Source organism: Mytilus edulis, chromosome 6 (assembly GCF_963676685.1).
Source record: "Mytilus edulis chromosome 6, xbMytEdul2.2, whole genome shotgun sequence".
NCBI classification, from domain to species: domain Eukaryota; kingdom Metazoa; phylum Mollusca; class Bivalvia; order Mytilida; family Mytilidae; genus Mytilus; species Mytilus edulis.
In genome coordinates this window covers 156,141-179,592 of record NC_092349.1, presented here as the reverse complement: position 1 = coordinate 179,592, position 23,452 = coordinate 156,141, and the positions used below count along the sequence as shown (strand labels likewise).

General features: G+C 31.9%; 1 protein-coding gene across 10 annotated transcripts in view; it reads right to left on the bottom strand.

The window, feature by feature from the left end:
• LOC139526877 (autism susceptibility gene 2 protein-like) overlaps positions 1 to 23,452 on the bottom strand; it is a 133,368-nt gene that overhangs the window by 16,938 nt on the left and 92,978 nt on the right. For 6 of the 10 annotated variants that reach the window (XM_071322011.1, XM_071322010.1, XM_071322012.1 and 3 more), the window contains 3 exons: positions 7,052 to 7,094; positions 3,867 to 4,368; positions 1,049 to 1,254 (listed from right to left, as the gene is read on the bottom strand). In XM_071322011.1, the coding sequence (XP_071178112.1) occupies positions 1,049 to 1,254; positions 3,867 to 4,368; positions 7,052 to 7,094 (751 nt within the window). Of the gene's footprint in view, positions 1 to 1,048; positions 1,255 to 3,866; positions 4,369 to 7,051; positions 7,095 to 12,096; positions 12,342 to 23,452 lie in introns of those variants that run through there. The other 4 variants (XM_071322016.1, XM_071322019.1, XM_071322018.1 and 1 more) reach the window with 3 other exon arrangements.

Below are 23,452 nucleotides of genomic sequence, written 5' to 3'. Positions count from 1 at the left end.
AAAAATATAAATATTCGTAAACAATCTAAAGATCTAATAATTATTTCCTCACACATCAAATCAACACTTCAGAGCTAATTACTCACTTCTGCTTTTTATAACTAATGAGTCTGTTACAGAGAGAGATAGGTTTTTGCTTTGTTTGAAAGTTTCTGGAAACATATCAACTCTCACTTTGTGTTTTTTTGCCTTTGATCTAACAAACTAAGACACCTGTCTGTTTTGACTATGATGAATTCCACATGCTTTAAACAAATGTATGTGTTTTTTCTTATATCACTGTCTTGAATAGTTTTTTTGTTATACCTCCCGATGTTTGGATAATTGGGGTAATTTTTTTTCTGTGATAGAAAATAATACTTGTTCCAATTTCAGGTGCAATGTCTAAACAAATGTATGTGTTGTTTTTCTTATGTAACTGTCTTGAAAACTTTTTATATACCTCCCGCTGTTCAGATAATTGTGGTAATTTTTTTTCTGCGATTGAAAATAATTCTTGTTCCAATTTCAGGTACATGTACAATGTTTAAACAAATGTATGTGTTTTTCTAATGTCACTGACTAAAATATACCTCCCGCTATTCTGATAATTGAATTTTTTTTTCTCTGATACAAAATATTTACTTGTTCTAATTTCAGGTACAATGTCTATGTGTGAACAAGTTGTGCACTTGAATCTGCAATCATATTTTGCAACAAATGGAAGTTTTTAACAACCTTGACTGGCTATACATCCCTTGCACGGTTGGTTCAAATTTTAATAAAGTAAACTTCTAATTTATAGAGGCAATTATAGCCTCTAACCTGAAACACTTTTCTGCAATGTTTCTGATTTGGTGAGGTTATTGTAGCCTCTAATCCGAAACACTTACCTGCAATGTTTTCTGATTTATAGTCTCTAATTTGCAGCAATTACCTGCAATGTTTTCAGATTTATAGTCTCTAATCCAAAACACTTCCCTGCAATGTTTTCTGATTTATAGCCTCTAATCCAAAACACTTCCCTGCAATGTTTTCTGATTTATAGTCTCTAATCCAAAACACTTACCTGCTACGTTCATGGAATCTGTGGGTGAACTCAATTGTGCTGCCCCTGCTCCTAGGTTTGATGAGGGGCCAGGTGGCAGGGGGGATGCAAACATACTGTGGGACAACCCTGGATTGTGGTTGGGTTGTTGGGAGTAGCCGGAATGATTATAGGGTCCAGGAGATAATGAAACCTGTGGTCCAAATAAATGTCCAGGTGTATTACTTCTGAAAAAGAGAAACACAATTGTCAAGATTAAGAAACACTTCAAATGCAATTCTATTACCAGTAAACCCATGGAAAGACATCTGTAAATTTTTCTTAGAAAATTGATAACTGCTACATTTTGATAGACCTCTTTTTACACAGAATGCAAGTTACATTTCTATCTTAACAAAATAAACTGAAAAGTTCTGGCAATGTGATGGGTAGGATATCAGATGCCATGTCATGATGTTGTTTGTATAACAGGGGGAAGTATAAGGTTGAGTAAAGTGTTTCTGTTTGGTTTTGTCTTTCAATAGTTCTCCCCTTCTGGCAACAACAGAATAACCTATAAGACTTGTTGGTTTAACAAAAAAAAAAAAAGCTTTGTATGCAGCAAAAATATAGCTCGACATTTTCACAAAACAATATTCAGATAATTGGACGAACTATTTGCACTTTGCCATAGACTGCATTTTCAGAGTATGTATACATATTATCATTAAACGGTCTTTAACATTATAAGCACTAATTATAGTGGAGTACTTTCCTAGTAGAACATCATAAATGTTTAAAAAAGCTAGCATTGTGTTCTGTTTTTAGCCCAATTTATTATCTTTGTAGTGCAATTGTGTAACAGCGTGTCATATGTTCTCGTAACAATTATTTCGTAACTTTTTCCACTTGATACATCAAACAGTTAGCTAACATCTTTAGATAGTCATTAACTATCTAATGATGGAACTTATCAACTAAATGAAACACATAGTTTGTGTAAATTACCAGTTACCGCCTAATTATAAAATCTGTCGGAACAGTTCAGATCACTTCTAACTCAAGTGAAATCTTTGTTTCAAGGGCCGTTTTATAGGGTACGAATAAAGATACACTTGAGATCTCTTGAAATTATGACGAGTTTGTCGGTAAGTGGGCACTTCACGGAAAACATTTCACCTCCTATATCCCTCTATAAAGATTTCACATTTCCCATTAATGACGTACAAGCAACAAGCACTTGTAGCTTTATCTTGCAATGAAATCGAATCTGAAGTTAATTTCGCCAATTGTGTTTAATTATATTTTCAACACTAGCCATTTTCTTTCACCATAAACTAATAGCCCACGAGATATTCCGTTTGTTGTACCAACTAATCAAACGTGACAGTAAAATTGGACTTAAAGAGCCTTGATTACATGTAATTTGTGGAAAATCTATAATACTTAGACCTCAGACTTAGACAGGACTTGAACCCAGAGATAATGACGTAACATACATGTATCCATGTGCTTTGTTCCATCAGCCTGCATTAAATCTTTCTTAAGAGAGCAATAAATATGATGGGGAACATCATGAAACATAGTATGTCGTCTGCAAAAGTATTTGCCATAAAGCAAGCAATCATCATAAAACATATTAAGGCATTACGTTTTATCTACTGTGAAAGTATTGCTTGAAATACCAATTTTTATTCAAGTAGATATAATATATATTATAATGTAACTATAAGAGCTTTCGTGACAGCAAGAGAGCTATCAACAGTTCGCCTTGCAGAATCTAAAGATTTGTATACAATTTCATTGTTCTCACAACATTTTTTTTTAATGTAAGATTTCCTTCTGTTTACAACAATAATAACTTTTGATAACTGTGGATTTATTCTTTTTTGTGGGTACTAATTTTCCTGGAGAGCAGAAAAATTGTATTTTGGAGGCTACTTGTTTTCATGGTTTAGCAAAAGTCTGCATACATTAGTCTTTAAATAAAGTGGTACTTTGTTTAACATTTAAATCTGTGGTTTAACTTTACCCATAAAATCCACCAAAAGTGGGTATCTTAAAAAGATTATTGCTTGCTTTATGTCCATTGGCAAATATTGCATGCATATTCAGGACAGTTTACTTTTTAAAATATTACCCAGAATGCATTAAATTCTGAAAAGAGTTCGTTTTTTCACAAAACAACAGTTTTCTTAAAGATAGTTCAACTCATAAAATTCAGGTTTGTGTTTCTCTTTTCATGAGACGTAGACAAACATCAGACTCGTGATAAACAGTAAACTGAGCGAGGGTTCTCTTTCAATTATCACACTTTTCTTAGTAATTTAAGATACTTGAATATGGGATATCCCATACATCCTTAATAGTTTGGAGGTCAAGTGGATATTAAAACACCAAACGCTGCCAGGAAGTTAGCTTTGAAATTGAAGTCTTCAAATCTAATTTTAAATTTGATATAAATAACGAAATAAAATCTCAATTATAAATACGACAATTATACATTAATGTCATACTAGTGGGAGTTTTGATGCCGTAATAAATCAGGACAATTGATTACAAGAATAAAAGTTGTGTGACATGGATGCTAATTTTATTTCACTTTTTCCGTTGAAGAACCTTTATTCCAATGCATGTTTAATTCAAATAGGTAGAAATGCTAAGTACCATTGGAAACATGAAATCAATCCTATTATCTCAGAACTATACGTAGCTATTTTATAAATATATTCATCCTTATCAAATCAGCAGGTTACATCCACCTTTTGAATAAGACATTTGCAAACATAAACATTAACAAGACAGCTACCCAAAATGATTACCAACATGTATCATTTAGTTTATGACAAAATATACATACCCTGGCCAAGGTTTTGGAAATGAGTTGCTATGGTGTTCCTTCTCCCTGAAATCCTCCCTCTTTGGCGTGACACGTGGTGATGGTGAAACCTTCCGCTGATCCTTCGGGAAAGGTGACTGTTTAGATGCCGATAATGGTAATGGTGTTGATGATGCTGATGATGCCCTCGGCACAACAGCCGCTTTGGCTGTTATTGGTGACACTCTATTTAATGGGGACAAAGTTTTCCTTTTCAAGGAGGGAGCTGTAACGCTTGGTCCATTGGTTATCACAGAAGTTGTAGCAGTTACTGCAGGAGAAGTTATTGAACAAGTGGTTTTCGTACTTTCGGTAATGACTGAGGACGTGGACAAAGCACAAGTTGTTGTTGTCGGTGATGTGGTTGTCGTGGAAGCCAGAGTATTGGTTGAAGTTATGGTAAGATTACTTGTTGAAGAGGTTGTAACAGTGGTAGAAAATGAGCTGCTGCATGTTGATTTAGTTAAAGGTAAAACACATTCTCCTGTAATAAAATTATTATTGCTATGAAAAGATTTTAAAATTTGAATTATTGAAAGATGTACAATGAAAAAACAAAAAAAAACAAAACTTGAAATATAAGGACCTAAGAAAAAAAAGTTTTAGGTAAATAAATCAGCCAGATTTAAAACTTTTGAAAACTGGAAGACTTGTTTTTCTCTTCATTTTTTTCTTTAACAAGTGAAACTGTGAGCTACTGCTCACTGATGATACCCCCGCCGCAAGTGGATAATTTTAATAGTGTAAAAATATGCAAGTGTTCGGTAAACAGGAAGTTGTCGAGTGATGAATCTGAAAACGCATCACACAGTATAGCTGACTTATAAAAAAAAATCCTGAAACCAAATTTCAGAAATCCTTGTATTGTAGTTCCTGAGAAAAATGTGACGAAATTTTTTAACTTGGTTATCATGTGTAAAATCATACAAGTGTTTGGTAAACAGGAAGTAGTCGAGTGATGAATCTGAAAACGCATCACACTGTATAGCTGACTTATATAAATCCTGAAACTAAATTTCAGAAATCCTTGTATTGTAGTTCCTGAGAAAATGTGACGAAAATTTTCAACTTGGCTATCATGTGTAAAATCATACAAGTGTTCGGTAAACAGGAAGTTGTCGATTGATGAATCTGAAAACGCATCACACGGTATAGCTGACTTTATAAATCCTGAAACCAAATTTCAGAAATCCTTGTATTGTAGTTCCTGAGAAAAATGTGACGAAAATTTTCAACTTGGCTATCATGTGTAAAATCAGACAAGTGTTCGGTAAACAGGAAGTTGTCAAGTGATGAATCTGAAAACGCATCACACAGTATGGCTGACATATATAAATGTTGATACCAAATTACAGAAAGGGTGGATGTGTAGTTCCTGAGAAAAATGTGACGAAAGTTTCATGGGACGGACGGACAGACGGACGGACTGATGGACGGACGGACTGACAGAGGACGGACAGACGGACGGACGGACTGACGGACGGACGGACTGACAGACAGAGGTAAAACAGTATACCCCCCCTTTTTTAAAGCGGGGGTATAAATATGGATCTTCCTTCCCCTTAACATTTTGTTTCATGCTCTTGCAGATGTAATTCTTATTCAAGGTATGTCTGTCAGCATTCAAACTGCAGATGACGTTCAAGTTATGTCTATCAACATTCAAACTATGGTGTGGAGGTAGGTTGAATTCAAATTTCCCCCTTGTTTAGATATAATGCCACTTAAGATAAATAAAATTACATCTGGATGAAACAATATTAATTTAGTATCTTGATTTACTAACAACATAACAAACCTTAGATTCCTGCGTAAGAATAACTTGGTACAAAAGTTACACCAAAACCTGGCAACAATGAAAGAGTCACATCTGCTCTGCAGTTGTCATAATTTATTTCCAAAGTTACATCACAAAAAGGTGCTTAAAATCATGCATTTGTATATACAAGTGCTCTTCATATTTTATGTAGCAATTCTCTTTTTTTGTTTGATTAAGTAAATGCTTGTCTATGTTCCTAATTTTCTTTTTCTTTATTAGGTACATGCTTTTAAGGGGTACCAAACTGTTGTAACTAGACCTAACCACTTGACCCTCACAACAGAAACTTGTTAAAACATTTAACAGAACACTTATGCATCATCAAAAAGCTTTACACAAATACTGAATCACATCTGCTAGATAGCTTAATAATGCATGTGTTTTCCTGAGTCATAAAAACTGAGCTTTTTTATTCAGTCTAATTTTTCTGCTGCTAAGAGTAAAAACATCAGATAAATAATTTATTTAAAAGCCTTCTTTATTGGGACTTAACACCTACAAAAAAAAAACATCTGCCAGAGGCTATTCACAGCTTAAGTGGCAAATTTATATATGGTACATCAATTCAAGTGGAGAATTTATATGATGTACATCAAAGTTAAAACTTTTATTCAACTGCTTGAGGAAATTTACTTTGATACTTGTATATGCTATCTGAGCAATTTTCAAGGAATAAATTAAGTGAAATTATAACTCCCTTTTTCTGTAATTTCAATTCTTCCACATGATTTAAGCAAGGAATAAAATGACATCTCTTACAACCCATTTCAGCAGATAAATTGCCATAAATTTCATATTTATGGAATGTCTTTTTCACCATAAATTATAATGGTAGCCATTAAGAACATTTAGGTATTAACCTTCCTGACACCAAACATCAGTGAAAAGAGATATGAACCAGCTGTTAGCAGATTCTTTTGAGTGTTTTAAGTCTGCTAAAGTTGTGCATTACCTTGAAAGTGTGAAAAGAGCATAAAGTACATGAATAATGAACTGAAGAACTGAGGCTCTACATTTGATTAACAAATGACGTCTTTGTCAAAGTCATTCAAACAATTTGCCGTTAAATAGGGTTGATCAGTGTTCATATAAAAATGTTTAAAAGCCCTACAACTATTTGTATAGATATTGAGGGATCTAATGTTTGTCAGATTTAGACTACTCTGGTTGCACTTTTCTTTGTATGTACGCGTATAAATTGTCCCGACTCATAAAAACAATTTTATACATTGGTTCAAGAGAAGTTAATGGTTTTAAGTAATTTTAAGGTTCTTTTATACTATCTGCAATGGTATAATATTAAATCAAGAGAAATAGTAAGCCCTATAAGAAATACATTAGTACTTACGATTATGACTTATGGAAAATATATCTGAACTTGCATCCGATGCCTGAAAAAAATAAAGAACATATTATTTTGGGGAAGGAATTCATAACTGGAATATGCTTCAATCATTATATAATTATATTCAATTGTACAATAAATATGTATATATAATAGCAAGATTTATATTTTTACATGAAATGTCAAGTCTCTGCCAGCTGAGGGAGTAGATACTTGTAAACATAAACATTGAGTGGACTAATTTATACCAACTTCATTTCATAACTGATGATGACTGAAAACAACTAATAAATAAATATATATTGGTATAAGCTCCAGACATAATAATTAAAATCTCTTTAGAAAACGTTTTAATAAATCATTCCATGTTTTTTTCAGATCCTCTGGGAAAAAAAACATTGAACCATGTCACTTTCCATTATTCTGAAGGAAGTAAGGCACCATGCCAAAGCCACAAGTATGTAATTAGCCGATTTTAATTAGACATTAAATAATTAATTGGTAGACATACAGAGGTCCCCCTACACCTTTGTCAACTGTTGTTAATTTCACATGAAAGAGACAGCCATTGACATAAAGGCCAGGAACTGTTTAAATTTTCATAAATAGATTTTAATAATACCTTCATTAAAATTTATGACGCCACTGGGGTTTACGGATCAAACCATTTGAAGGGATTCTATGCACGACTCCACTGATGGTTGATGACACGAACTAAACATGTAAAGATCATTTCTCTGATAGCACTAAATAATTTTCAATCATATTTTTTCTGAACCTTCCTTTGACAAAAAGAAGAATGTGTCAACTTTACATAGTTGTTTAATTTTATATTCCATATTAAACACTGTATCAAGGGATTAATTGTCCATTTCATGATAAATTGGTCTATGTAATTGCAGGTCATCAATTTTGTTGTTGTTTTACTTGATAAAAATATGTGTGAATTCTATTTTGAAGCAATTTTTTTTTCAAGCTTTTATCTACAGTACATACTTTTAAAAGCAATTCTTCCTCCTTTTTTCAAACTTCAGAGAAACTCTGTGACTTTTTTCTTTTTTCTTTTAGACAAATTTATATCGCATGAAGAAATTATACTGAAACATATATTTTGGATAAAGCCAAAAAATATTTAAAAAGTTATAAAAAGAAGGCACTTTTTTTTTAAATTCCTTTGTTCTAATTGGGTTTCTAAAAACCCTTTCCATTTTACAGGTCTTGTACATGTGTATAAGAAAAGGCAAAAAAAAAATTCTGCAAGTTCTTCTACATGCTTCCATTCCAATAAATGAAAATGCAAAAAAAAGACATGAAAAATTATGCTACATTATGCTTAAAAAAAAAAAAGAAAATTTTTGTAAATACTTTAATTTTAATGTAAATATCATTGATCTTTTCTCATAACTTTTAAAATTTATAAGAATATGGCCGTTCATGAGGAAAGATGTGCATAAAGTTATTGTAAAATCTGTCTTTTTAGAATCAAAACATAAAATCCTACGCACAAAATAAAAGCAACATATTTCACCCATCTTACAACATTTTCATGACTTACATACCATTCTTCTTAAAAGGTTTGCAAAACTAAATCCACACTGGAGCGATTGTCCACACTTTTTAGATGTATGACATGAATTTAAATCCATTCTATTGTACATTATCCTGAGCTACTCCATGTTTAGAATATATTATAGACCAAATTCACAGTTACAACCATTGTAACATTGAACACTAACTACAACAAACTCCGATCAGCATACTCGATTGTAGCCAAAAAATTGACTGATAGAATTAATGTTAGCATGTCATCTTATTTGAAATGGGAAACAAAAAAAAAGCCATTTTCACTTTTCAAACAAAATAAATATATATTATCAATTGGTACTTGAATGTGTTAAATCCAACATAGAAAATAAATTCTATAATATTAAACATCACTCTGTCATGTTATACAAATTGGCATGCAAGTTTTCAAACTCACACTAATGGAGGGAGATAAATAATTGTCCTTTCAATTTGAAATATGACAAATTACATTGGTATTATGACGGAACAGGCCAATCATTCTCTTAGATCCTTTAATCAAATTATAAAAACACGTTCAAAAGTAGAAAAATGAGAATATTAAAGGGCAGTAATTAACATAAAACACTGTCACCACATTTTATATCAATCATAAACTGCCGCATATAATTGAAGTTCCCGTCTTTCAGGAATATATTATTCGGGTCGTCATGCAATAAAGTGTCAAACATCCATATCGTTTAAGCAGCGCGATGCAACAATTTTCATGTTTATATGGTAATACATCTAATTTTATATGCCCAAGTTGTCGCCTTGTACACCGTTGTTATTTACTAAATCAATTGGCCTGGGGGTAAGCGGAAATTACTTTCGGGCGTTAAATTTGAAAATACATGCATCAATAACAATTATTTTCTATGCAAATGAAATTTAACAATTGTTTGTAATGTCAACTCTAACATGATCATCATCATATCATTATGAGTACTTTTTACCTCATCAATTTCTACAAGGAATGATAATCTGTCAATAAAATTCAAGTAATTTGGATGTTACACACAAAAAAATTAATGGTGTTCTCAAACGTACTTAAAGACCATGCCTTAATGATATCTTTAAGCACTCATATTTAAACAAAGCTTTATATTTGTCTTTTCCCTCACTTTTTTCATCAAATTGTTTATAATTCTATATAATTGTGAGGCTTTTCCAGATTTCAATCTACACTCATCTAAAATCCATCATAATTATTTGAGCAGAGATATATACTATGTATTCTACAGAAGTCATATACAGAGTGAGACTGCAAGCCAACTTCAGTGTCTAATTGTCTTTAGAAACAGGCCTAGAGTTATTTTGGAAGTCATTAACCTGCAATTATTAGGAAAACACGTAATTACCCATCAATCAATCAATCGTTTTTTTATTTTTTTAAACCAATTGTTCCACGTTTCCCCCTTCTATACTTTTATTCAATTTCTCCATCAACAATTCAGACTTTCAGATTTTTCAATAACTTTACAAAACAACTCCACATAATGACTTGGAAAAATCCAATTTGCATGCAGGAGTGAAAATCAAAACAATCAATATTGCATCTTTTAATGTATATTATATATCCCTGACATTGTCAAAGCATGTCTCATTAATTTCCGATATATCTTTGTTCAACATACATGATAAGATATAGGTTGACTTTATCACCTTTCGCTCATTCAAACATCATGCTTTGAGAATAAATTAAAGTGTTTTTTGTTATCAATGTTTTATTGTATGACCTTCTGACAAAACATTCAATCAATGTTAAGTTTGTTTCTTTTCAATTCTAATTAAATCTATGTGAAAGGCATTTTAATACATACAAATTCATCATTTCATAAAAAACACAAAACTTTTTTAACCAACACTTCCTAGATAAAATATTCTAAAGGCATGCAGGTGGTTAAAAATATTCAAGAATTCATAAACAATTTGATTCATCCTATATTTTTATTCAAATATTCAAAAAAACATGGCAAAATAAAGTAACTAATCACCATTTCAATTTAATATACCAGTATAGTAGGAGTATGTAGCATTGTGAAACGAACTTACATAATCTTTAATTCAATCTTCAAGAAAAGTGTTCTCATAATACCAAACCTAATACTTTTTTTCTCAAATCAATACTTTGTTCTTTCAAATAGATGAAATTTAATTCCCATAATGCAACATTATATTTTTCCGTGCTTCAGATCTGCACGATATGTACATAAAACTTCTCACCACCATAGAAATTCAATATCATTAATACTATCGGTGAGATGACATTGTCAACAAGGTATTTGTCTTATAAACGTCCACTTAACATTTGATAGATGAGCATACAGAACTCTCGAAGGGATTTTTTTTCCGACCTAGATATCAATCTCGATCAACTTAGAAATATTGCATTTCTAAATTAATCTCTTCTTTCAAGTGGTACCACATGACGTAAATAATGACAAAGGATTCTGGTCTTAGATTCAAACAGAACAGTAGATCTGCATGTCCTTGTCTAAGGCAAACAGCTTAACAAACAACCTCCGATGACACCCTTTCCAAGTAAATATAAACTTCTTGATATAATTGGAGAGTGTGCTTGAAACCATGCAAAACTCGAGTGTGACATTTGCCTAACATAAGAGGTTTATATCCACTTCAAACTTAAATAAAACCCTCAAATCAAACAATGTTTAAAACACCACTTATGTTTCTGAAGAGATCCAACGGTTCTTATTATATCATAAATGATATTCCCCGATCGGCATGGTATTAATTGTATGTAGTAAAGCATCTGCTCTTCAGACGTAATTTGCTCAGCCCTGTTTCCATCTTAATTAACGCTCAATGAACATAACTCTTCACATCTGAAATACTTATCGTTAAATTGCAGCGAAAAATTGATTTGTAACTGCATACAACCCATGTGTATATTGGGATTAACATTTTTCTTTTTTCAGGCAACAAAATTAACTAACATTTGGCGACGCTTTAAACTTGTTTAAATTACAACAAAAAAACATATACATTTATACATTAAGGTCTATTTGAACTGTCAGAGAGTACTGTCTATTAACAAGAGCATAAATAAACTGTATATATTTTCCTAATGGTTTAGCTTAAAAATTTACACTGACCAAATATAGATTTGTCTCTTGAAGGCAGCTATTGGTAGAGCAGTCAAATTGCTTTAACAGGCACTGATGATAGTTTTATTGGCACATTTCATGACAACTCTTACAGAATGGATGCTTCAGTTGGTCTTTTTTTAAAGGTTTTGTTTTCAAAGTTCGCAGCTCCTGCAGACCCAAATTCATGAGGTAACCCACTGCTATTAGGAGATATTTACACAATAAAAAGAAAGGATTAAAAGTATTTTGGAAGATGTGAAGCTGGCTATTTACACATTTGAAAAATAATTTGGATAGGGACATTGAGTGAATAGAAAAACATGATCAACAATGATTTACTGAGATAATTAAAAAAAAAATGGCAACACTTACAATAATCCTGAACATAAGTCCTAAAGTAAATGTCTCACAAAAAATGGCAGCTTACAATATACAACTACAACACTAGGACATGACTTAGCAAAGCCGGCAAAAGAAACAGGGCGGTTAAACAAAATCCCATAATGCAAGAGGTAAAACGAGGAGGGTTGCTTATAAATGTATTTTGCACATGATTACGAATTAATATCTGCTCTTTAAATTAATTCATCAGTACAGTGTCATATCCATTGCATAATGTTTAGTCTCATAATTATGATAATTTCATGAAAAAATCAAAAATCCTGACGTTACCCCTGCAAGAGCGCCCCGGAAGAAATATATATCCCTGGAAGACAAGGAAAGGAAGGGAGTACTTGACAATCTATATTGACACAATGTGATCTCTGTTTTAAAAGATACAAGTACACGTAATTATACTAAAGTACCGTATTATAATCCACTTCAATGTTAGGGAAGTTTTCTCTATTATGTTGTAACACGATGCTGTATTTAGGTTTCTACAAATTCGACCTTAGTGTCTGGAAAAAAACATCTTTTAGGACTTTTTGATAATCACAACAAATTGAAAGTGTTTTCTTTTGATCTTAGTACATTTTATTACAAATTGTCCTCTTTTACCTATATTTTGTCTAAATTGGTTCTATAAGTCTTAACAAACTCCTGATGTTATGAATGCAATCCAACACAAGTCCAAGTGACATGGATGTAAGCAATTATATGTCACCCACATGAGCAAAACCATTACTACAGACATATATCACAACGAAGACATTATTTCTCATGATCTGAGTAGCAGCATTCTTTTTATTTTGACATTGGAGGTCTGGTCCGTCTGGAGGACTTTACAGATCCAATTTATCAGTCTATGATACAAGTACTTGTACTATTTACTTTCAGATATAAAAAATTGGAGCACTTGAAAGAATCCCATGATACATGTACTTGTACTTTTTTACTTTCAGACATAGATTCAGAGCACTTGAAAGATCCACAGTAATTTATATGCCTGTACTTTTTACTATCATCATTAGATATTAACAAAGACACAGCTAAATACCACATGTCAACTTCATTGCCAAGAACTGTAAAGAACCCTGTAATATCATCAGTCATCTACTGTGCAATCAGTCAGATTAGGAATTCTCAGCATCTTACAGTGCAATCAGTCAGATTATGAATTCTCATCATGTTATAGATGCTGATATTAAGATGATAACTCTATATAAACGGGGATTATTGGGTTAGGTGGGATTAGGTTCTTTATATCTCCCGAGACACACCCTTCAATTTCCTTTATTCAAGGGAGTTAATCAGATAAGTAATATTTAAGTCTTGCATGATTCGTTAGCAGATGCATGATATCTTTTGATTGAGGACTAATGTTAAAAAGTCTGAGTTTAACTTTATTTTTTTTCAATTTTCAAATTTTTAAATTAGCACATGGTAGGTCAGCTATTTTAAGGCTGATTCCAATGTTTGTTGACTATGACTGCCATAGTAACTTTCTGTGGACTATTGGTGGTTCACTCTAAGCATTAAGAGGACTTCTTCCACCAATAAAAACACAACACAAACAAATTACATATAAATTAAATTGTTAAACATCATCCATCAATTTAAAGAGTATATGCATACAATTTCCTGAGCCAGATGGTTCACGGTAATTCAACTATATATGTACCCTTATAATTAGCCAATTATACCCCTCCACCCATCACAAAAATTGATGTTAAATACACAAACTGACAGTTATAAATAATAACAGTCCAGATATAGCTTTGTATATAGATTCCTTAATCCAATTATACTGGAATGATAAATCTTAGTACATCACTGATTTTTCCAATTTCACCATGAGATGTCCTTGGTTATAACGCCATTATTGACTGTGAAAAACAGGGAAATCATATGCATTATTATATAATTTAAGATATAAATAATCGAAGATTATGCAATAAATTATTACAAAACCTTAATTCTTTTTAAAAATCTGACTTTGCGCTCACAGTGCATGTTTTTCCCTCAAACACACAGTTGTCATGCAAATTATGTAAAATGTAATCAAATAATAGGACTGCTGGAAAATTTTAGATTTCCATAAACCAAATGTTTAACTGAGAGCAGATGGAAAGTTGACAGTTAATTTCCTCTTCCTAAGAATAAATGCATACATTAGAGCAGAAACAGTCCAAATATATGATGTATTCACCAGTTGTTTGGGGTTTTGGAGGGCTGCCACATTTTTTAAAAGACCAACTTTTCACCAATGTAGTAGTATTTTAGTAAAACTCATTATTATATAGATACCAGGACCTACATTTTGTATTTGTCAGACGCGTGTTTTGTCTACAACAGACTCATCAGTGATGCTGGAGGGAAAAAAAAAAGTACAAAGTTGAAGAGCATATGACAAAAAGTTCCTAAAAGTCTTGCCAAATAAATGATAAATTCTAAGGATCATCTACAGTCTGATCTCTTTTCAGGGCTTAAAAAGGGGGTGGGGGACTCAGGTTTTGTCTCCAAGTTAACAGTTTATATATTTGAACAGTTATCAACAAGAGACACTCAGGCAAGCACACAAACAGACAACAAGGATTTGAATAGAAGCAATAATGGCTATCTATTTAAGACTCCATTATAACATCTGAAACATCATACACTTTGATCTTAACCTCACTTCAATATTCTATTCACAATTTTATTTGAACAATTTCCTTTAAACCTTCCCATTAAAGACATGTCATCTCAATAGACTCAATTAAACTGTTATTTTTACAGAAATATTATCCTGCCATAAATTTATTTTTTATTTGGTGACGATCAATCTATCTATTATAGTTCTTTATAAATTATTTTTTTTCTGCTATAAAATCTATTTTTCTACTTTAGTTCTCAGACTGCTAGCGATTAGACAAATGAAATCAACAATCCCCACGACATTTGTATTGAATTTGACATATCACACTGATCCATTTCAATTCCTTAACAAAAGAAACCAATTCCTTTTTAGAACTAATAATATTTAAATTTCACCTATGATCCTGCTATGAAATTGATATCATAAAAAAAGCATTTTTTATAACTGTATTGCATTTCATATTTCGACAGCTGCACCGATAATCTTTCTTGAAATAAATGTGAATATACAATTTCCTTGCACACAAAAAAGACAAACAACATAAATATTTCATGGCGCTAGTATAATGTCATCCATTTATTATAAAATTGTTAAAATACCAAACTCACCTTAATACTGAATTGTTAAAATCTCTCTTTATTTCACACAAACAAAAAATCCAACTGCTTCAAGCATATAATCAAAAACACTGCTCAAATTTTCAAAACACTGAAATCCTCTATCAGTAATTTTTATCTTTTCAATATTTTTTCAAGATCCATAAAACACATGGAGTGCCACAAAAATACAGAAAAAAATATCACATATCAGTAAATGCAATAAACTGTTAAAAAAATCTGCATTTTACTGGCACAAAAAATCCATGTCTAAAAATTGTGTATTCTAGATAACTGTTCCTTGACATGAAAAGCATGTTAGTTTTGGCACTTAAAACTGATAGGTACTGATAGCATTAGACATGTTCCCTGCTATGTAATATTAGTTCTGATATCACCCCAAGGGGCAAATATCTAAACATTTTATCCAAATACATCAAACCAGCATGATATAATGGCCCCCATAGCATCATCAATGTGAGAGAACAGTTGCATTGCATTATCATATAGCTCCTAGTCATTCAACACATGCCTTATTGATTTATTTATTAAAGAGCTGGCCATGCTATCAGAGTGGATTATTATACTACAGTACTGTATAACCAACCCATTTAAAGTTGAATTTTAAATCTTCCTGTACATTACAACCATAATTTGAAAATCTGTCATTTGAAATTGTAAATGAAGATGTATCTATATGCATTAAGTTTGCAATTTTACTGATTTTTCTTTTAAGGAACTTTTTTTTTGGCAAATTGAATTTTTGCTCAACAAATACTGTCTTTTGCACTACATCATTGTATATTTTTGCCTGCAGCTTTGTCATTTAAATATGATTTATTATTCCAATTGTCATAATTATCAAACTTGCTGCACTTAAATGCGCATAATTTTGCAATCTTCAAAATATACCCACAAATTGGTCAATTAATCAAACCTTGACTGTTTAATGGACTTTTACTATAATGTTTCTCAAAACACAAAGCTCCATAAAAAGAGCAATTGCAAGCTTAGTATAAATTATATACAACCAGAAGCCTCAAAAGTCCACCTTTTTTAATAAGGCTAATTAAATCTATGGAACTATCACCTAATGCTATGGTCCATTTAATGCCTACAGACTAATTGTTAATCCTGTGTAACCAATTACCAAAAGTCCCTACACAAATATTTACACCACACAGTAATCAATTCTTACATGTGATCTTTGCTGCCAAATAAAACATTTTTATTCCTTTTTTTATTGCTAGCCACAAAGAAGATCAGAGCAGAATAATAATACCTTTAATTATTACACCTTCTCCCTCAGGTGATTAACACCAGATCTCTCACACTGAGACAGGTATCTGAGAAACAGAGAAACAATTCCTTCCCCATGTTTATGAGCCATTACCAATTACTGAAACAACCTCCGTACCATAGCAGACCTTATCCAAAACAGATGAGTGACTGTTTGAAGTCTGATTTGATGTAATTGAGTTAGGAAATACAACTCAATTTGAATTAATAGCTAAATTACATTAATGGCTGTCCTAACGAATGCAAAAATGATGAATATTCCATTTACAAAGAATAACATAAACGGCTGTCATCAGGTTTAAATTACGCCATGTAACATGGATACTGATTTGACATTTTAGAAATGAACAATTTTATTTATGAAATTGACATCAAAGTAGGATGTCAATATACAAAGGTCAATTGTAATGACCTTCAGTGGCATTTAGCTCAAGCTAGATTTATACACTCCATCAATCAAATTATCTGTTTATCAAAAATGACTAAAATGCCAACATCCGCACTGATTCTAATTGGCATTCAGACATCTGGTTCCTGATATTTAAAAAAGATTGAAGGAGCAAAGTTAAAAGAGTCAGTGAGTCCAAGCCAGGGAACCCAAACACTGTAATGACCTTGAGGAAGCAGGCAAGGTTATTCAGACAGCTCTATACAGATACTTTTGGGTACATTCATAGTTGCTTTAAGATTGACTGAGATACAAGTTAGACCTAAATCTCAATCAATACAAAAGTTTCATATAAAATAGCTAATTTATTCAAATGCTCATCTTCAAGACTAAATATTGGTATAATCAGTGAAGAGCTGCCTACTTAAAAAAATGAACTTTAAAAAAAAATTGAAAATCTTGGGGAAAAATATATACAGTATGGGATTAATTCTCTAAAAACTTGTCAATAATTTACCATATAACAATCTTATTGGTAAATCTATCAATTTAAAATCATTTCAAAACATGACATTTAGGAAAACAATCAAATGCAATAAGACACCAATAATCGACTAGATTAATTTCGTGACAACAACTTCTCACCGACTTCTCACCGAAACTTTTCAAAGAGCCTAATCTCCTGATTTGAAATTAAAAACTGATTGAAATTTCGTAGAAAATTTACGTACTTGTAAAATGCTGATCTTCAGGGAAACAGTTACATAACAATAAATTGATTCTTAGCCTTCACTCCATCTATCACGAGAAAGGAACTTCAAATATACTTACAAGGAAGTATCAATTCTATAGGTATAAAAGGAAATATGGGGTAACAATAGTCTAGGATGCAGTCACACAACAAATGAAGTCAAAAACCCAGGAAATGGATCAGACATCAAGTTATTCTTAAACAATAAACAAATGCCTTTATCATATGCAACAGGATTTTAATCCTTCAGAGACTCTAAGCTAAGTTGTGAATAAATTTGATATAACTTAAGTAACCATGCAATGATCTGTCATCAAAGTCTAGGTGTTCTCTTTCAATATAAAGTAGAACTTCTCTCTTACAGTGAATTGCAACAATTTAAGGTAACTTCTGGATTAAACAGAGTTTCAAATTTCATACATGCTTAACACTAGTACTTATGTGGACTATCACTGTACTAATATGTCACACAAAGTTTTCTGGCTCAATTCTAAAGCTGTCAAAATTCAAAGATTTTCAAAGTAATTGAAATGCAGCTCATCTAAACTTCTTAGGGACTGAAAATAATGTCCAGATTCATTGTATTTTAAAGAATGTTTGCTACTCAAAAATAGTCTGATATAATGTTTTAATCCATGCTATGAATTCAAAAGGGGATTATAGAGAAAGTCTGAGGCCTGTCAACAGTCGATATATCATGGTTTTGTCAGGCTGAATGGCAGTATGTATTGTACAGAGTCAACAGTCCCTTATCAATATGACCCAGTGTAAATACCTACTATCATTCATTTGTCTATAGACCCTAGGTGCTACTTCATATATCAAGCTTTCATATTATGTGGTGTACTTTTAAACTTATTACAATCTTTTATTTCTTTTATGAACTGAACCCTGTCATATCAGAGGGCCTGTGACATTTTTTCAAGAAGGTTATAATTTTTAAACATGTGCATTTTTTCCTCCAACAGAAATGGTGGGGTAAACTATACTCAATACATTGATGTATGTACTTTTCTAGTTGAAATGGGACAGTTTAAACACAATTTTTTCTCTTTACTTACATTACAGAAGAAAAATTTCAACCCAAATTTAATCAATGTCAGTCCTGCCCATCATTTACCAATTTTTCATGGGCCCAGTCGGTAATAAAATTGTTGGTTCCCAAATTGTCTGCTGGGTTCATCAGTGCGATACAATTTTACCCTGCTTAAAATTTTATGTAGATAAATATCAAATAAAGAAATTTGATGAAACTAAGGAAATAAACGGAAAATTTGTATTCTTATATTCACGACTTCCTCAAGATAATTGTGGAAAATATAAACATTGAAATTGTATTGTACATAACGTTATATCATTCCAAGGTCATTAAATCTTAAGACATTTTTGAAAGGAAAATTGAAGTGGGACATAAATTTTTACAAGTTTTCATACTTAAATTGAAATAACCTTTATAAATTTGTTAGTAATTGACTTACCAATATTTTGTTATATAACAACACACTAGCAATAGAATTTGTAATTCCCTGGATTGAATGACTAAATTAAATAGCACTACAGCTCTAGAAAATTCACATTAAGATAAAGCTGAAAAATTCTCATCAAACAACATTAATAGTAATCTCACAAGAATTGGATAATGTCTGAATCTGTCTCAATAAATCACGGAACACACAAATCCACTTATAACTTAAAAACCACATCCATATTTCATCCAAGCAAAACAAATGATTTTCATTTAGAGAATATTTGGTCAGCTGTACTATATTTAGATATTCCTGGTCAATAATCACCTGCTTAAGGTTCAATATCCACACCCGAGCAACCACGATTTTTATGAAAAGCTGATCAGTTCCTGTTTTAAATACTATTTACACAAACATCAATATGTGAACTACAAACTACCAGCCTATTCAAATTGGTGACAAATATCTCAATTCACCTGACTGTTTATTAACCAAGTTTAAATGGTTTCCGCCACAGTGAACACACAAAGCACCTCCCCAATGACAGGGAAATTGACTATCTTATTCAGGGTAGAAATAATACTATTATGTGTGACACTCAGCTCAGACCTTTGATCTTTTAAACCAAAGCAGACACGTAGAATAATCTGTTGAAAAAAACACTTTAAGGCACAGCGACAAATTATTAAAGCAGTGATACTCTAATATCTAAGCCATTATTCAAATGCAATTTGACTGCACGACTGTCATATTTTTCACTCCAGGCGAATTTCAATATAAAATAATTCTCAGTAGTTGATGTAGTCACAAAAGTTAAAGAATGCAGCCAAAAGAGAACATTAAAGAAATCTCACCGCTCCGAAATTGCTGAATACTGAATTACACTGATCGTACAGCTCAATACATTTCAACTTTGTATACTGTGTAGAAAAGATTTTTTATGAAGTTATTCTTGAATAGAATACCTGTTTTCAAGTCAAATTTCTTGCACAACAGCAATCCTAATGATAAATGTGATGAATCTTGGCATGATCACATGATCACAATGTAAACAGATTTTTGAATCTCGGTAAACATCTGATTTCTGTAACAAATCAATTTCAATATATCAGACATTATCGTGAAAGGCTTAGTATCGTACTCCTGAGGATTTAGTGCGGCTTAACGGAAATAACAAAATTTATTTGACACAAAGCCACAATTAAGTCGCCTGCTCAATACCAATCTCCCATGATTACATACTAAAAATCCCTACAAAGCCAACGAAAATCATGGATGGTTTAATTTAATTCCTGCCGTCTCGTTTGAATATGGAGCTGACAAAAGCCGAGAATTTATATCACCGCCACAAAAATATAAAAAAAAAAAAAATTCTAAATGACAAAATGAAATAATTGAAAAAGCATTTTCCACTTTTTTCGAGGGAGTAATTCAAACGCCCCAACACAGCTGTGACTAAATTATGGTAATTAAGGGTAGTCAAGCAAATTATTTTCAAGTAGTACAAAAAAATAAAACCTTGGCATTCAAAATTGGATTTTTAACACAATAAACTAGAGAATATTTAAAAAATCTTGTCATGTTCAAATGAAGGACCAATGAAAACTATCTAATGCTATGAATCAATGACATATGCTGATAAGCATTGGAAGATAAATCCCACTTATTACTTTATTGTAATATAAACATACCCTTCTAACACTTCCATGGTATTAGAATTTAATCTTGAGGTAGTCTTGGTTCAAAATAATCTTTTCAACAAAGAGATGATTTTTAGAACATGACATGATGTTGACAAAACGATAACATTAGCACCTTATGACTTGAACCAGTTTTTTTTTTGTTTTTTTTCCCCCATTGATTTTTTTTTCCATAAGACTTGTTGTAACTGTCAGCAGCTGAAAATCTTGCCACACATTTTCTTTATAACTGAAGGATTATCATTTGTACTTCCAAAAATCATCTACCCAACCACTATACCCATTTTTTTTTACAGTTTCAAAAACAATTTAATTTCATATCATAATATCACAAGAAATAAAGATACCAAAGCTATATGAAAGATATAAAAATTCTAAACCCCAACCCCTTTTTACTAGAGTAAAATAACTCAAAACTAAATTCAACATGGAAAGTATGTCTTGGAAACAATAAACCAAATTTGAGTGGCTTTTCTTGTTGAACAATATTCTGTTTTGTGGGCTGCTTTTATTTCGACATTATTTTTGTTGCATCATAAGTCTTTCATTGACGGTCATTGGTTTCTGGTTGCCCCACCACCACCCTCTGTTAGCTCTTACTTTTGTTTTAAGAATACAAATGTTCTCATACACATCTGTATCATGACCACAACTTGTCAATGTAGAAGTAAAAAACTTCTGTTATACCAAACATAATGCACGTCAATGATATAATGTGCATGCTCGAAAAATGCAGGAGTGACGTAATGTGCATACTAGAAAAATGCAGGAGTGACGTAATGTGCCTTCTAGAAAAATGCAGGAATGACGTAATGTGCCTTCTAGAAAAATGCAGGAATGACGTAATGTGCATACTAGAAAAATGCAGGAATGACGTAATGTCCATACTAGAAAAATGCAGGAGTGACGTAATGTGCATACTAGAAAAATGCAGGAATGACGTAATGTGCCTTCTAGAAAAATGCAGGAATGACGTAATGTCCATACTAGAAAAATGCAGGAGTGACGTAATGTCCATACTAGAAAAATGCAGGAATGACGTAATGTGCCTTCTAGAAAAATGCAGGAATGATGTAATGTCCATACTAGAAAAATGCAGGAATGACGTAATGTCCATACTAGAAAAATGCAGGAGTGACGTAATGTGCCTTCTAGAAAAATGCAGGAATGATGAAATGTCCATACTAGAAAAATGCAGGAATGACGTAATGTCCATACTAGAAAAATGCAGGAATGACGTAATGTCCATACTAGAAAAATGCAGGAATGACGTAATGTCCATACTAGAAAAATGCAGGAATGACGTAATGTCCATACTAGAAAAATGCAGGAGTGACGTAATGTGCCTTCTAGAAAAATGCAGGAATGACGTAATGTCCATACTAGAAAAATGCAGGAATGACGTAATGTGCCTTCTAGAAAAATGCAGGAATGACGTAATGTGCATACTAGAAAAATGCAGGAATGACGTAATGTCCATACTAGAAAAATGCAGGAGTGACGTAATGTGCCTTCTAGAAAAATGCAGGAATGACGTAATGTCCATACTAGAAAAATGCAGGAATGACATAATGTGCCTTCTAGAAAAATGCAGGAATGACGTAATGTGCATACTCGCTACATCTTTGTTCTGACATTTATTGTTTATCAACACAGAATACCTATAACCACACTACAATAAAGTTATACCTACCTAACCAATAGATTAATTAACTCTATTTATCTTTACATATGTTTTTGTTGACAATAATTTGTTTTGCACTGTATGATCCAAATAAACTAAATTCACAAATCGTGTGAGGGATTTATGTAAAACAGATGAAATATTTTTATTTCATAATTATGATATTTGCATCTTCCTGAAAATTGTTTAACAACTGGAGATCAGATATATAAAGCAAAATTAATCTTGAAGATTAAAACTGACACAATTTCTAAGAAATCCTAAATCCTTATATCTACTTAACAGCTTTGACTGTAATCTCAATTATGTGATATAATAATACAAAAATCAAAAAGTGACATCTTCTAAAATTCTCATGGGTTTCACCATGTACCTGTAAATTTCAGAGAACTGTACATTTTGAATAATTTCTACAATCAATATTTTTCAATTTCTAGTCATGAACAAAAACTACTGCAAGCATGCACGCAGCCCCCGAACAAAAAAACTTGCATGCTCCAATATCATAATATCTCATCTGATCAGATCCTCCCAGAATTTTTCATTTGATCATTGAGATATACAAATGACAGTTGTTTTCTAGCTATTGTGGATCTGTTTGTTTTCTAGCTATTGTGGATCTGTTTGTTTTCTAGCTATTGTGGATCTGTTTGTTTTCTAGCTATTGTGGATCTGTTTGTTTTCTAGCTATTGTGGATCTGTTTAAAATGTTTGATTTTTCCAAGTTTTTATGGAATTCCTTCATTTTCCTTACTTTACCTTGGATTATATATTCTTTCATAATAAAGAATTAACATTACTGGGAAGTTTTCAAATTGTAAAACA